The sequence below is a fragment of the Crassostrea angulata genome, chromosome 2, assembly GCF_025612915.1.
Source record: "Crassostrea angulata isolate pt1a10 chromosome 2, ASM2561291v2, whole genome shotgun sequence".
Classification (NCBI taxonomy): domain Eukaryota; kingdom Metazoa; phylum Mollusca; class Bivalvia; order Ostreida; family Ostreidae; genus Magallana; species Magallana angulata.
Genome location: NC_069112.1, coordinates 69,830,793 through 69,846,405, shown reverse-complemented (window position 1 = coordinate 69,846,405; position 15,613 = coordinate 69,830,793). Strand labels below are relative to the sequence as shown.

General features: G+C 37.4%; 1 protein-coding gene across 1 annotated transcript in view; it reads right to left on the bottom strand.

Moving 5' to 3' along the window:
- Positions 1 to 15,613, bottom strand: part of LOC128174791 (uncharacterized) — a 39,056-nt gene that overhangs the window by 10,185 nt on the left and 13,258 nt on the right. The window contains exon 2 of the mRNA XM_052840248.1: positions 4,790 to 5,719. Coding sequence (XP_052696208.1) covers positions 4,790 to 5,719 — 930 coding nt within the window. The remainder of the gene's footprint in view (positions 1 to 4,789; positions 5,720 to 15,613) is intronic.

Genomic DNA, 15,613 nt, shown 5'->3' with positions numbered 1-15,613 from the left:
TAACGGTTGTATTTAAGATCTGTAAATGTTATTGTCTTACAGCCAATGTTAAAAAAACACATTCACCTATGTATTTGTTTTTCCGTTCTTGTGTTTTAAACATTCATTTACTCTCACTACATAAAATACAGAATGAGATATAACTTGTTGAAGACATGTAATGGCTGGCAACAGTTCTCTCTGTTACGTCTGTCATTCCTTGTCGACGTGGCGTAAAATAGTGAACAAACAACAGTTAACCTCATTAACATATGACAGTCATTGACATTGGTAAATTATTCATCAACGGAGGCTCACAAAAGGTGAAATATATTTCATTGCACGCATTGGCAGTTATACGTATACTTTTATTACTTAATTGATAGTTGATATTATTATATTCTTTTATTCAAATAATTGAGATTTTTTTAGCAATTTTTATTAAAATCTGCCATATTCCGGAAATTACCGCTTTAACTTCTTTTCAGATTTTTTACCAAGCCCTTAAATATGCCTTACTTAATTCATACGACGTATTATATGATCCTGTGCACGGGTTATCACGTCCCCAAACCTCTGTTTAATGTTAAATCATACACCACATCACTGTTCTTTTTTCAACATATAGCTGAAGGAAAGTAATACTTTGACACTCATTGTTGTTGATAAAAATACGTTGTATTTAAACAAGAGGTCCATAGGCCTTATCGGTCACCTGAGTAACTACAGTGTGGTTTTTGCAATGTAATTTATGTGCATTTTAATTACAAGGCTAATCAAATCATTTTTGTTGTTTTATGCAGTGGATTTATCTCTCAGGTGTACTTTGGTTTTATCTCTTTCAGCCTTTTTAAGATACTAGTAGTCACCACATTAGAAATGTAATAGTTGGTATATTTTAGATAATTCAAATGTACAACTCCGTGATTGTACCTTTATGAATATGTAACTTAATTTTAATTAATAAATAATATACAAATTTATGTGTCAATTAATATTGACCAGCAATAATGTGTGTATTATTTTATCAACATTGTGTATACATTGAATAAAGGTAATAATAATTAATCAAATAATAAAATAAAATATTTCAATAAATAACTTTTTAAAAACTAAATCTTTTGATCCACCAATGATACTCTCAGTACACCTGTAAGAGGATATCTGAGTAGTATTTTAGCTTTATTTATTCCTTAATTTTCATTGGTTAAACCTTTTACCTCCAAAACTTTGACCTTGGACAAAGACATTTTGTCAGCTACTGCCATTCTAGACTTACTTGAAATTTGTGCATGATCTGGCTTATTATATCCCCGCAAACGAAGTTTAAGGGGGGAGGGTATATTGGTTTCACCCTGTCCGTCTGTCTGTAGACGCAACTTTGTCCCCCCTATATAATTTTTTATTACTGAATGGCACAGTTTGAAAATTTGTACATATGTTTAACACCATCTGAAGATGTGCACCAGCAATTTTTTTAAGATCAGACAAGATTTGATGATTTTTTGTGTACACGTGTATTAACGTTTTATTAAATTAGATCGCGGAAATATGGCATTTAAGGATTTAGAAATGTATCGGTAAAATAAATCGGTTGTTTGATAAAAATAGTTGTGAACGAATGTGAAGATAATCATCAGATTTTATTATGAACAAGCATCAATAATGATAAAAAAACCCGAAAGAAAACATTGCAGAAGACAGTGAGATAAAAGGGATCTGTGAGTAAACACCGCACATACACGTTTTAAAATCAAAACACCGCACATTCAAGTACACGTTTCAAAAACAAAACATTTGAAGAAATTTCTCTTAGACTAAAAATAATGAAATGGTAACATATTTGTGAATTTGAAAATGAAACAAACAATATAATCGTGAAGCGAATGAGGCACAATGAGGCCTACAAGTTGTTTAGAAAAAAAATCTTAATGAATTGCATGAACGTGCAAATGGTAAAAAACGATCAGACTTATTTTTGAATTTGTCAATTTCATTAAAAAGATCAAAATAAAACATATAAATATGCTTATATTAAAATTATATTATACTTGCATGTGGATCTATGAAAAAAATCATTTATTCTCCCTGCAGTCTCGAAACTGAATTTCATTATGTACACGCTATTACATGTCAATAAAAACGCACACGATTTCATTTCTTGAGAGAAAAAATACTGACGTGGTTGATTATTGTATAATTATACAAGTTTTTATATAAAATAGTATTTTTTTTCTTTTAAAATGCTGCAAAATGACATGGATATTTGTATTCACAACATAGCTTTATAAGGCGATTGGGTCTTACTGACGTCATAAGCAAGGGAGGTAAGCCGCGTAAGTCAATGTTCCTTTTCCCGATTATCTAATTTTGATCGACTGTGGCGCTCACATTTTGCATAAAATATCCAAAAAACAATGTCAGTCTTATTAAATAGGCACTTATGAACTCATTCCCGTATATAACTCAATATGGTCAGGATATCGTTTCATATGACCTTTAATAAGCTACCAAATATAAATATGAAATACCATAGCAAAGTTTGACAACTGGCAAATGTAAACAAAGGGACACAACACTACAAAAACATACTAGATAAAGAGAAGTATATCAGTATTGGAGCCAATGGAGTTAGCTCCTGTTATAAACTAGATAGGAAACAATCCAGTGATGTTGCAGATATATGCCCCATAACTTCACTTAAGTACTAGTACCAACATATAGCGCTATCAATGCATCATTAATAATGAACTTGAAATATCCATGTATATATGCATAAATTGAAATTTTATACCTACAGTACCGATCAGACCCAACGTAACAGAGAGTAAACCCCAACTAAACCCTGGGTTTACTAGAGTGGACCCAGAGTAAACCCAAAGTAAACCCAGAGTGGACCCAAATTTTCAAAAAGTAAACCCAGAGTAAACCCAAAAAGTAAACCCGGGGTTTAGTTGGGGTTTACTTTGGTGTTAGGTTGGGTCTGATAGGCACTGCAAGTCACTTCCAGCATTAAGAAAAATATGAAAACATAGTAGTATGAATCTACTGCACGCAAGGGAACGCTCTACTAATAAAGGCAAGCTACTGATAAACAGTTTGTTAAAAAAGAACTATATTCATTTTCCATTAAAGCTATCATTTGGTAAGTTTTATGGCCGATACGTCAGCAAATACAATCTCACACTTGGTCGCATGCTTTCAGACGTTTTCCATATTTACTGTTTATAATCATCAAGTTGTCTACGGATTTTTCCGTTTTTTACGATAACGACAAAGAGCACCAGGTCGGTGTAACCGGCCAGAGCAGACTGCTCTATGGCATCTGATCCTACCTCTTATTTTTAGAGTTTCTGTTTGCTCATTTCATGTTGTGCATTTTTGTTTGTTATCACCACATGTTGTAGTGGTTTGTTTGATTCTTGGAATGTTGTCTTTCTTAATAATTGTAGGGATATTTGTCGTAGTTCTACTTTGTTCGGAAGCCGGTGTAACATTTGTTCTTGTTGTCATGCTTTCTTGATAAGTTGTTAATATATGTCGTCGTTGTCTAACTGCAATGGGAAGTTTTCGGAATATTCGTCGCCGTTGTCATGGTTTGTTCAAAAGTTGTCGGGATATTCGTCAAGATTTACTTTAATGTGTTAAAAATTCATATTTAGTCACATTCTTGAAACAGTTGACAAACATTAAAATATAGTTCAAGATATATTCACCTGTGAGTACTACATGTATTTTAAAGGGGCATGGTCACGATTTTGGTCAAAACTTTTTTTTTTCGATTTTAATGTTTAAAATGCTTCATTAAGGCATTTTTAATTGGCAACCAAAGTTTGAGTGTCATTTGATAAGTCATAAGCGAGTTACAAAGCTTACAATTCTTCGCTATGTAAACAAAGCGTGTGTTTACATTTTGAATGTTAAAGTGAAAATTCCAGTTTTAGACCTAAAATGAGTGTGTTAATCGTAAGGAACTGTTTATTTTTGCTTAAAATGAATAAGATAGACAAACCAGCTTTAAAAAGATTTTTTACTGGTATATTGAACTTATGTAAACAAAAACAGGGCACGAGCCTTGTTTATATGACGAAGAATTGTAAGCCCTGTATCTTGCTTAGAACTCAACGACTGGCACCCAGATTTCATTTGACCATTAGAAATGCGTTCCTTAAGCATTGCAAATAATAAAAACAGAAAAATAAAATTTGACCAAAATCGTGACCATGCCCCTTTAAAGAGGACATCATTCTTAATAGTTCATAAAGTAGAACGTCGAACAAATAGTTGTTTTCTATCTTCTTCTTTACTGCTTTAAAAAAAATGATTCCTCTCAAGCTGTGGCTCATCTACAGGATACAAAGGAATGATTCAGATAATCACCAAAACAAGAATGATATTACTCCTATGAGGACATGTCTAGCATAAAAAAATACATTTTCTAATCAGATAGAAACCGACGACATTTAATATCTAATTTAAAAAAAACATATGTATTACTTTGACACATGATTTTCTTAATCTAATAAAGTAAATCCAAAAAATAGATTTATGATGTTTAGAAAAAAAAAACAATTATCTGTCTACTAATTTGAGAAATAAATTAAATACAATGATCTTTCTTTAAATGACAGAATAACATGACTTGCGACAGTAGACCAAATTGATGGAATAATTTACTAAAAGTTTAACTAACAAACAATCGCACAAATAAACAACCCTATGTATCTTATTTACTCGTTATTAACACAAAATGTGTGTCGTTTTAGTTATCTATTTGTAATTAATGTAATTGATGATTAATCAGACTTACCTGTCAGAAAATCATGTCTGTTTATATAACTGTAGACACACACCTTGTTTTCGGACTCGGTTCTTGATCCGACCCAGAGACTTTGAGTGTTGACATCATAACTCAGGCTTAGTGGTAAATTTATATCTTGTGATTCTATCAGTAGATGCGACAGGAACTTACCGTCCTTATCTAATATTTGAACTGTTTGGGTTGTATGATCACACAGCAAGATGTGTGACAGCGAGTCTGTGCAAATTCCAAGTGGAAATAGTGTTGATCCTGATGGATGTCCTGTGTAGGAGAAACGGTATCTTCCTCCAAACTCTGTCACTACTACAGCACCTTTGTCAGACACTACGACGTCCCCATTTCTGTTTTCTGTTATGTTGTAAGGTGTATCATACAGTTCCAATCCTTTGTTGTCGTGCTGTATGGTTTGAATCAGCTGTCCGCTCTGGTTGTATCGGGATACCTTGCCTATGCTTGTTCCATAGTAATACATTGTGACCAATAGATTGCAAGTTATTGGGGACCAATACACACAAAGTGGTAGTAATGAAGAATCTGCTATCTCTATAAATATGGTGGCTGTTTGCATATCCGTTGACAGTGTGATGATGTCATGATTTCGGTTTATATAAATCAATTCACCCTTATTGTTCACAGTGTGTAATGCTAAACCACTACATACATCATTTACACGATGTAGAGTGACACCTGTTTTGTCTGTCAAGATGAGATTGTTTGTGTCATCGCTGACCCATATCAGATCCGACGTCACACAAGAAATGTGATTACAGCAATAAACGCCTGTCACTGTGATTGAGTGAAGTAACTTGGGTGAAAACATCAGTTTTAGCAGGAACTGATTTGCTTGATCTGGTTTATCTGTTTCTGTTTGGATTTCATTTAGCGAACCCATTACATCAGCAGTGGTCTGACCCAGATCTACAAAAAATAAACAGAAACATCAAGATGTAGCAGACTGGTTACAACCATCAGTCCATTTTAATAAATGTCACATTTTTTTATTACTAATATACCATGTGCTTGGGGTTTTAAATGATAACATATACTTGTATCTAGTTAATTGATTGGTTACAAAAATTAAATCTCTTTGCATATATTTAAAGGGGCATAGTCACGATTTTGGTCAAAGTCTTTTTATCTATTTTAAAGTTTACAATGCTATATTAAGGCATTTTTAATAGGCAACCAAAATTTGAGTGCCATTTGTTGAGTAATTTGCGAGTTACAATTCTTCGGTATGTAAACAAAACTTTTGTTTACATTTTGAATGTTGAAGTAAATATTCCAGTTTGAGACCTAAAATGAATTAGGAACTGTTTATTAATGCTTAAAATAAATAAGAAGATAGACATATCAGCTTGAAAAAAATTGTTTACCTCTATATTGAACCTATGTAAACAAAAATAGGACACGAGCCTTGCTTACGTGATAAAGAATTTTGAGCCCCCTATCTACTGGCACCTAAATTTCATTGTATTATTAAATATGCATTCCTAAAGCACTGTAAATAATTTTTTTTTAAAAATGACCAAAAAACCATGACCATGCCCCTTTAAATGGGCAAGGTCATGATTTTAGTCAAAAATAAGTTTTTCGATTTTAATGTTTCCAACGGTTTAGTAAGTCATTTTTAATAGGCAACCAACATTTGAGTGTCATTCATAGAGTTAAAAGCGAGTTACAGAGCTTACAATTCTTTGCTATGTAAACAAAGGTTTTGTTTACATTTTTAATGTTGAAGTAAAAATTCCAGTTTTAGACCTAAAAAGAATGTGTTCAACGTTAGGAACTGTTTATTCATACTCATAATAAATAGAAATACGTACAAATCAGGTTGAAAATGTTTTTTACAGGTATTTTAAACCTTTGTAAACAAAAACAGGGCACGAGCCTTGTTTACATGACAAAGAATTGCTAGCCCTGTATTTTGCTTATAACTCAATGACTGACTCTCAAATTTCATTCGTTCATTAGAAATGCATTCCTAAAGCATTGTAAATAATAAAAACATAAAAATAGAATTTGACCAAAATCGTGACCCCGAGGAAACCCTGAGTGGCACAGAGAAAACCCTGAGAGATCCTTAGGTCGGCACTGAGAATACTGAGGAAACCCTCAGAGACCCTGAGGTTTGCAATGGGGGTACTGATGAAACCCCGAGGGACCCTGAGGTTTTCACTGAGGGTACTGAGGAAGACCTGAGAGACCCTGAGGTCGGTACTGAGGGTACTGGCATATTACCGCATGCTACATTTAGTAGTACTAAACATATATTAAGTATTTGTACATGTGAGAGAGAAAGAGAGAGAGAGAGAGAAAGCGAGAGAGAGAGCGTTGGAAGGTACTTCTTATTGGAGCGGCGAATTATTTGGTCGAAGACGGTGGGGGTTGAACCAAATTTGACTTGAAATGAAGATTGTTTTACGATGGGTCTATTTTTTTTGGTTAATTTAATGTTACATTGTAATATTGACACCTACTTGTATTAATGGTACTATAAGAAACAAAAGCAAAATCATTGCACTTCAGGTTTGTTTTCGTTTAATGACACACACATTTCATTAGAAGAGTTTTTTTTTTCATGTATAAACATCAATTTTGATTCAATTTATCAGACTCTGTTGTGCATCGTAAACAATAAAAATTGGATATCCGTGATTCCCGTGCTATGTTAAAATTGAATTCTTTAACTGGTCCTTAAATTAAAATTATTAATACAAGAAAAACAGACCGCGGAATGTCCCTTCCCCTGTCTCGGCATTTCCGGTAACAAGAAATCGGATGGAAATTATTTATAATTTCGGAAAGTTCAACATTTTGAAATTGAATTACTACTTGCATAGTTTTTGAAAAGGCAGGGGGGGGGCAACCTTATTAAAAAAATCTTGACAATATGGAGAATAATGCAACTTTTCAAAATTGCGAAAACGTAGATCTATTGCTAAATATGGGAGGGGGCGAATTGGGTCTATTTATCAATTTAAAGCACATTTTCATTGATAATTTCTTTCATTTTACTTTAAATACTTACGTGCTCCAAAAAAAGAGGAGGGGGATTTATATGCATGTTGATTCATATGTAATCCAAGTTAAATGTTTGTTGAGAGAAAAATCTATGCTACGTGCCTGGAATGTACGTGTTTAAGCCTGTATATGAATGAGTAAGAGAACGAATTCCTTTATTAGTAATTAAGATTAAAAGATCAAGTCGAAAACTTAGTGGGTAGAACGAAACAGTGTTTAAAACTTATTACAATAGATATTTTCTTTGACATTGCACTTCACAAACGTCTTTCTTAGACTGAAATTGACACAAGTACAACCCTGCAGTAGGTAGTTCAGATCATCTGTAAAATTCAGTTTTGTTTTCTGTCCTGATATAGACGAGGCAGACAGTTCATGAGTTTGACTACGTGTCAAACCAAGGCACGGTTATCTTAACAATCATCGAAATACTGGACACGGGTTTAAGTTGTTTTTTTTTTTAATTTAAAAGTTGGTTTAACTTTGTCAATAATGAACTCTCAAACTGATATCGAATTTCAATTTTCAAAATAGAGATACTAGTTTACACAAAACTATACAATATTAAGTAACCCCATCGCTTAGCTAAATTATCCTAATTTATCAAACAAATTGGCTTTTCAGTTGAATCAATTCGCGACAATTTCACAACTGTAATGTATTTCCAATATTGCCTCGGGCACCTGTTCTTTACATGCAGTAAACTGGAGTGTGTATATTTTGTATATTCTGTGTTAGTTCCAGTGTTTTTGTGATCATGGACAAACAATAGAATTGACAATTGATATACATGTACACAACGGAAGTTTTAGTAGAAGGTAATATGCAGTGTTTAAGAAAAACAGTACAGTGAAAGTTCTATTAAAATCAGATGTCAAATTGAAATAAGTGTCATTATTTATATTAGATATTATTTTTTATGCATGCTTATTGTAAATTAAGAAAAATCTTTGTTGTAGTATGAACAAAAAAAAACCCCTAAAAATAAGCGTTTTGTTTGAAAATAAAACCTCAATACAATCAGACAATATAACATGGCTCATTCCCAATCATTATTTCTTTTTCTTACTTAATCTCAGAGTTGCTTAAAAGAAATTTCTACAAAATAAAAATATCATTAATCATTATAAAAGTTAATTATATTAGCTTTTATAATTTTATTTTAATCGAATAATTTTGGTCGTGTTTCTATTAAAAGTGACTTCAGGGTCTCTCAGGGTGTCCTCAGTGCCGACCTCAGGGCTTTCTTAGTACCCTCAGTGCCGACATCAGGGTCTCTCAGGGCTTCCTAAGTACAAACACCAGGGTCCCTCAGTGTCTCTCAGGATTTCCTCAGTACCCTCAGTGCAAAACTCAGGGTCCCTCAGTGCCACTCAGGGTTTCCTCGGGGTTATTTGATAGTCTCCGTTTTTTTTCATTACAGTAGGGACTCAACGTTACGCTGGCAGGAATGACCGCACACTTGCGCCAACAACGCAAGCAAGGAGTGCCGCACACTTGCGACACTAGTGCTCCGCCGCAACCACCACCAATACAAGCAGGGATGACCGCACACTTGTATTAATGTGATACACAGCAGGGATGACCGCACACTCGGTATCGTAGGTTAGATGACACGATGATTAGATAGAGCAGGGATGTCAAAAAACACTCTATCTAGCCGTACCTGTCTAAGATTAACCCCAAACAGTCGTTTCCCTATACACAATAGCCACTGTCCCTATATGAAGTATCTTAAAATTGGAAATCAAAAATAAACACACTTATTCGATGTAATCTAAAACTACTTATGCAGAACACCTTATTTACATTTATTATTTAATTATTGTTTACTATTTATTATTGTATAAAAATAATCATCTCAATAATTGGTTAACAGTGGATGCATTAACCAATAAATCAATGGCAATAACTCAATACAGTAATACAAATAGATATAAATGAAAATTAGTTGCCTGCTTCATCACCTCCTCCTCAAAATGTTGCGTCCTCGCAAAACTATAACCTAAAACTATGACCCCTACTTCACAAAAGGTGAAGTTGCATCCAAAATTAAAACAACCCCAAAATAAAATCATAAAACATGTCTAGTCTTTTTTTACCGGACTAGGTTCACGCAGCCCAACTACGTATATTAACATCGGCGAGTTAATGCCCATCTTCTCTGATACTGCTTTGTTTGTGCCGCAGCAGTATGCACAAGTTCCTGCAAGCTTATAATACATAAACGTCATGCCAGCTCGGCGCTTGCGTGCTGTGGCTAGACTTTCTTCATTGTCAGTAACAGGGTACTACTCATCCTGATCATCTGGCGATTCAAGTTTTGTCTCATCAAAACTGTCCGCATCTAACGGCATGTACTTATTCTCAGACAATGAATCCGTGTCTTCGGCTTCATCATATACATACTGGGGAAGCTGTATGCGAATTCGATCTGTATGGATCACTTGTGCTCTTCCTCGCCTCCCACAATTTACTTCATACAGGAGTTGGAGATTGGTTTTAAGTTTGAATAAAGCCCTCTCCAGTACGCCGTCAGTTTTGAGGAATGACCCACTTTGCACTGGGGAAAAAGACATACACAGTTTCGCCCTTTGCAAACTTCTGCCAATGTAGCTTGATATCATGGTAGCGTTTCTGACGACTCATTTCCCCATCTACATGATATCGTACTGCAGCATATGCCCCTTACATCCTGTCTTTTAATTCCCATGGCCATTCATGCTGAGGAATGTCTGTGATACTGCTTGGCCTTTCGTACATAATGTCTAACGGAGTCGCAACTTCACGTCCTAGCATTAGTAGGTTCGGAGTACATCCAGTTGTCTCATGTTCGGCAGATCGATATGCAATCATCAGGTACGGAAGGTGAGTATCCCAATCCCGCTGATGATCGTCAACATATGCGCGCAGCATACTGGCTAGTGTCTTATTGAATCTTTTCACCATGCCATCCGACTGGGGGTGGTATGGCGTCGTGCGCGTCTCCCTGATACCCAAAAGTTTTTAAATCTCGCTGAAAAGCTAACGCTCGTACTGGGTACCCTGGTCTGAGTGATTTACGTACGGGACTCCCAAGTGAGTGATGAATTGTTGCACGATGATGTGCGTCATCACTGTCTCTGCCTCATTGTTACGCATGTGAAAACAATCTGTCCACTTGGAGAAATAATCAGAGTTGACAAGTATATACGTGTTACTCTTGGCTGTGATTGGCAACTCTACAGGGATATTAATGGCAATGCCCTCCATAGGAGCTCCAGGTTTGGCAATCTGCATTGGCGTTCTTTTGTGCTTCAATGGTCTCTTAGTTCGGGTGCATTGGTCGCATCTTGCTATGTACGATCTCATATCCTCCTCTAAACCAGGCCAGTAGTACCTCTGTCGAAGTTTTGCCAGTGTTGTGCACAATCCTTAATGTCCCAAAGACCGGTTATCATGACTCAGGAACAGGGCATTTCTCCTCTCTCAATATTTCTTGCATTGTGGACGTTTTGTCAAATTTTCTTCAACATTCGGTACAAAATATCGTCTTGGACTTCTAGGGACCAGAACTGTGATCACAAAGACTTAAAAAATCTGCCCTCTCCGCTGACTATGTCAAAGTCAGGCTTGGCGAGATTGGTCACTCAGTCTTTGACTTTGATTTGCGGGTCTTGGTCTTGTAAACTACGCAGAGTGTCACCTCCTGATTCGGCTTTTACGTTGGCGAGGTCAGCGGTAAGCTCCCAATCGCTGGTGAAACCACACTGCTTGCACGGAATACGGCTGAACGCGTCTGCGTTTCGATGCTGGCTTCCAGGCCGATGCTCAATCTTCATGTCAGACACACTCAACACTTCAGCGTGCGAGTTGCCCCTCCAGATATTTTAATCGCATCAGCCAGCGTAGTGATACATGGTATATGCGCACTGTAAATCGCTTGCCATACAGATAGTGCTTAAAGTATTTACAACAATTAACCACTGCCAGGAGTTTCTTCATTGTTACACAATATTTTTGTTCTGCCTTCGATAGAGTGCGGCTTGCAGAGCCAATTGGACGTTATGTGCCATCAATATCCTGTGAAAGCGGCACCAAAGTTGCTGGCATCTGAATCCAGGCTTAATGGTTTGGTAAAGTCAGGCATACATAGAATAAGTGCGTTGCATAATCGATCCTTCAGCTCGGCGAAAGCTTCCTGGCATTCTTTAGTCCACACAAACGCGTTGCTCTTCTCTGTTAATTTTGCCAATGACCATGCCTTATCAGCGAACTTGTCCATGAATCTCCGATAATATCCACAGATACCGAGAAACGAACGGACCTCCGTCACGTTACAGGGCTCTGGTCAGTCTTTGACTGCTTGCACCTTCTCTTGATTTAGAAGAGATACCATGCTCTGTGATTACATGCCCAAGATATAGACTTTGCGCGAAAACAGAACGCATTTCTTCGGCTTGAGCTTCAGGCCTGCAGCTACGATACGGTCGAATATCCTTGACAGGCCTGCAGCTACGATACGGTCGAATATCCTTGTAAGGTTTTCTATCATGTGTTCAGACTTTTTCCAAACTACAAGTATATCAAACATATCTCCCATTATAATCCTGCGATAACTGTCTCCATTAATCGTTGGAAAGTCGCTGGCGCGCAGCTGAGCCAAAATGGCATATTCTTGATTTGAAAAAGACCTTTGCGAATACTCGCCAGTACCCGGAGCATGGATCCGGAGTTGAAAACCAAGCATTCCCAGTGAGATTGTCGAGAGACTCATCGATGCGCGGTAGAGGGTAAGCATCTTTGATAGTCACACTGTTTAATTTCCTGTAGTCCACACAAAAGCGAGTGCTCCCGTTCTTTTTCTCCACGAGCATTACTCCCACTGCCCATGGACTAAAAAAGGGTTCTATTTCTACGTCTTGATTCATCCCCCCTACATGTTTGTTCATTTCTTTAGCTGCATGGAAGGGAACCTGTCGTAATGGTTTTTTGATAGGATAAGCGCCGCCAACATCATCTTCATGCTAAACGATGCTGGTTGTCCAAAGATCCGAATCTGTTAAAGCAAATGCGTGCGTGTATTACCCGAGAAATGTACGCACTAGTAACCGCTGGTCATCCGTCAGATCAACACTACACCTTTCATAGGAGTTCCTCCAATTTTTCGTCGAGTTTGGTATTATGCGGCTGTTCCTTTTTACTCTACACAGGACGACAGAATGGCAATTCAGCCACATGCGTTCCACTGTATATGGTGCGCTGCTCTTGTCCAATGTTTAATACGCGTATTGGCACAATGCTGTTTCCTTTCATTAAGGTTCTTCCAGCTAGTTACCTGAGGCAACAAATTTATCGTTATGCTCAACTAAGTAGTCTTGACCCCCAATGAAGATAAGCACTCTTGGTTTGTCGGAATGGTGACTGTGTTCACTGTGAAAACGTGATAACATTGCCTCCTTCAAAAGCGTGTGGGGAAAACCATGCTTCGCTGTATATCTATGCAACAGCTGTGTCGCTCGAAGAAGTCGACGCCTAAGATCCCATCTAAACCCAAATCAGCTACGACAGCTTAAATTCTTGTGTTGAGTGTACTGCATTGGCTAAAGAAGTTGCCTCTACCACGAATGCGAAGGCAGTTATCACCTGCATCAAGAATCTGTCGCTTCATGTCCTTCAAGACTGGTTTATCGTTATCTGAAACTTTGGACCACAACTCCGTAGATAGAAGGGTCAGGGTAGCTCTAGTATCTACCAATAGTTTGGCCACTACACCGCATATCTTCATCTTTAGAAACAAGCCAGCGTCTGAACCCACGATGTTTGCGCCAATGGAGGCTGTTCCATTAGTCTTGTTGTGCATCTGATTAGAATTTACCTCAGCTCTCTTTCCATGTCTTCGATTCCCGCTTTCACTACTAATGGTAGAATTCTCTGTCTGTTATCTCTGTAGGCCTTACAGTCTTTCCGAATATATCCTGGATTTCTGTAGTAATAGCATAATTTCTGCTTCTCCTGTACACTGGGTCTTCACTGCGCATCGCCCCAACCTTGTCCCTTTAAAGACTTCACCTCTAACTGTAGTGAGTCTATCTTTGAATTAAGAGCATCTATCATCTTTGCCCATGTATCGTTTTCTGGATCTGAGGCAGTGTGACGAGCAAAGCCATTTCTCTCCGCTTTATTGTATGCCTCTAGCTCCACGGCCAGTTTAATCGCATCATTCAGGTGTCTGGGGCGGGACTGCTTTATGCAAATAATCAGCTCTGAGTCTACCAGTGCGTCTACTTCTTTGGCCAACGTTTCCCGAATCTCAGCAGAGGCGGTAGGGTATGCCAAATAGGCGAGCCGCCGAATGACTTGGCCTAGCTCAGGAAGAGTCCCACCCGCTCTCTGACGGTCTTTCTCTCATCTGGACTCTATAAAGTCCGGTTTGGCTAGGCGGCGCAAACCGATCCTCCAACGCCTGAAACAGGAAATCAATATCATGTAGCGCGACCGAGCGTTCGGTCTTATTTCCCCCTTATTCTCTATAAATTAATCCATTTTAATTCACCTCTTATTTCCTTCTTTGGTAGCGTAAAAAAAGTTAAATTACCTATTAACAAATTTTAACGTGTTTTTTTTTAACATATGAAAAATTTACACAAACATAGGTCACATTCTAAATCTGCCTCTCGGACTACTCTTCATACTTTCACCTATATATATATATACACACAAAACGGGGGCAGCTCCGCCGGAGCTGCTAATACCCAGCAGCTCCTCGGTAGCTGCCGGTCACTGATTACGTAATACACATACACACGTTGACAAACAAATCACTCTCTACAACTCCCCCCGACTAAAGATTTTGGACCCGTACAAAATAAAAGTTAAGCATTGAAATTTAAAATCAAACACACACAATACATACACCTTAACTTAACAGTTTTTTACAATTCATAATTACACGGAATAATGTCCGTGGCACTGGCGGTGTCTCTGTGATTGGAAATGTAACCGTAACGGAATTTCGGATAGAATGTCACTTATAAGGGCTTCCATGTCTACATTTCCGGGTGAAATGTTCTCACTAAAACACACATTGGTTCGGCGCTCTACTTCCGTATTCCCGTTGGGCATCACTGTTGTGGTACGCGTTAGAGATAGCGTTATCGAGTGCATGACACACGCAGTTGTTTGAACAGGATTGCCGCTGTCAGGCTCATTTTCTGTCTGTTCCGTGTGCGGCTTTCAAATTTTTTTCAAAAAAAAATTTCGGGAAAACGGTCGTCAACAAAAGTCACATTTATATATATTTACACGCTCACTATGAATTTCTTTAATATGTTGATGAAGAGTCTTTCTTCTTCTGAATAAAAGTCTACACGTTTCACAAATCATCTGCTCATTTAGAAGTCCAAAATGCCTATGTTCCCTTGAATCTGCTCGGTACTTTTATAAGGCGCGCCCGGCCCTGGTCCGTGTAACGGGTTTGTCTGGAATTCGTGTATTACGTGTCTGGCGACTGTCGCGGTCCTCCCCAGCTGCAGCGCGGTCACTTTCGGCAAGGGTCTTTGATCTTGTTCTCTCGGGTTTTCGCGACTTGTCGGTGCTTCTTTTATCTGCATGGCTCTTCGGGACAGGGATGGTATCAGACTTGGATATTTTGATGCTCGCAATTTTTGGCGTTTGTATTCACTAAAGTTTTAAGTTGACTTTGTGTCGTTTTTTTAGTGCGGAATGGCTTTAAATTATCAGCATGTACAATCTTTTGTTTTGGAGTCTTTGAATGCTGAATTTGGTAAAGGATGTTACTTAGGCGTT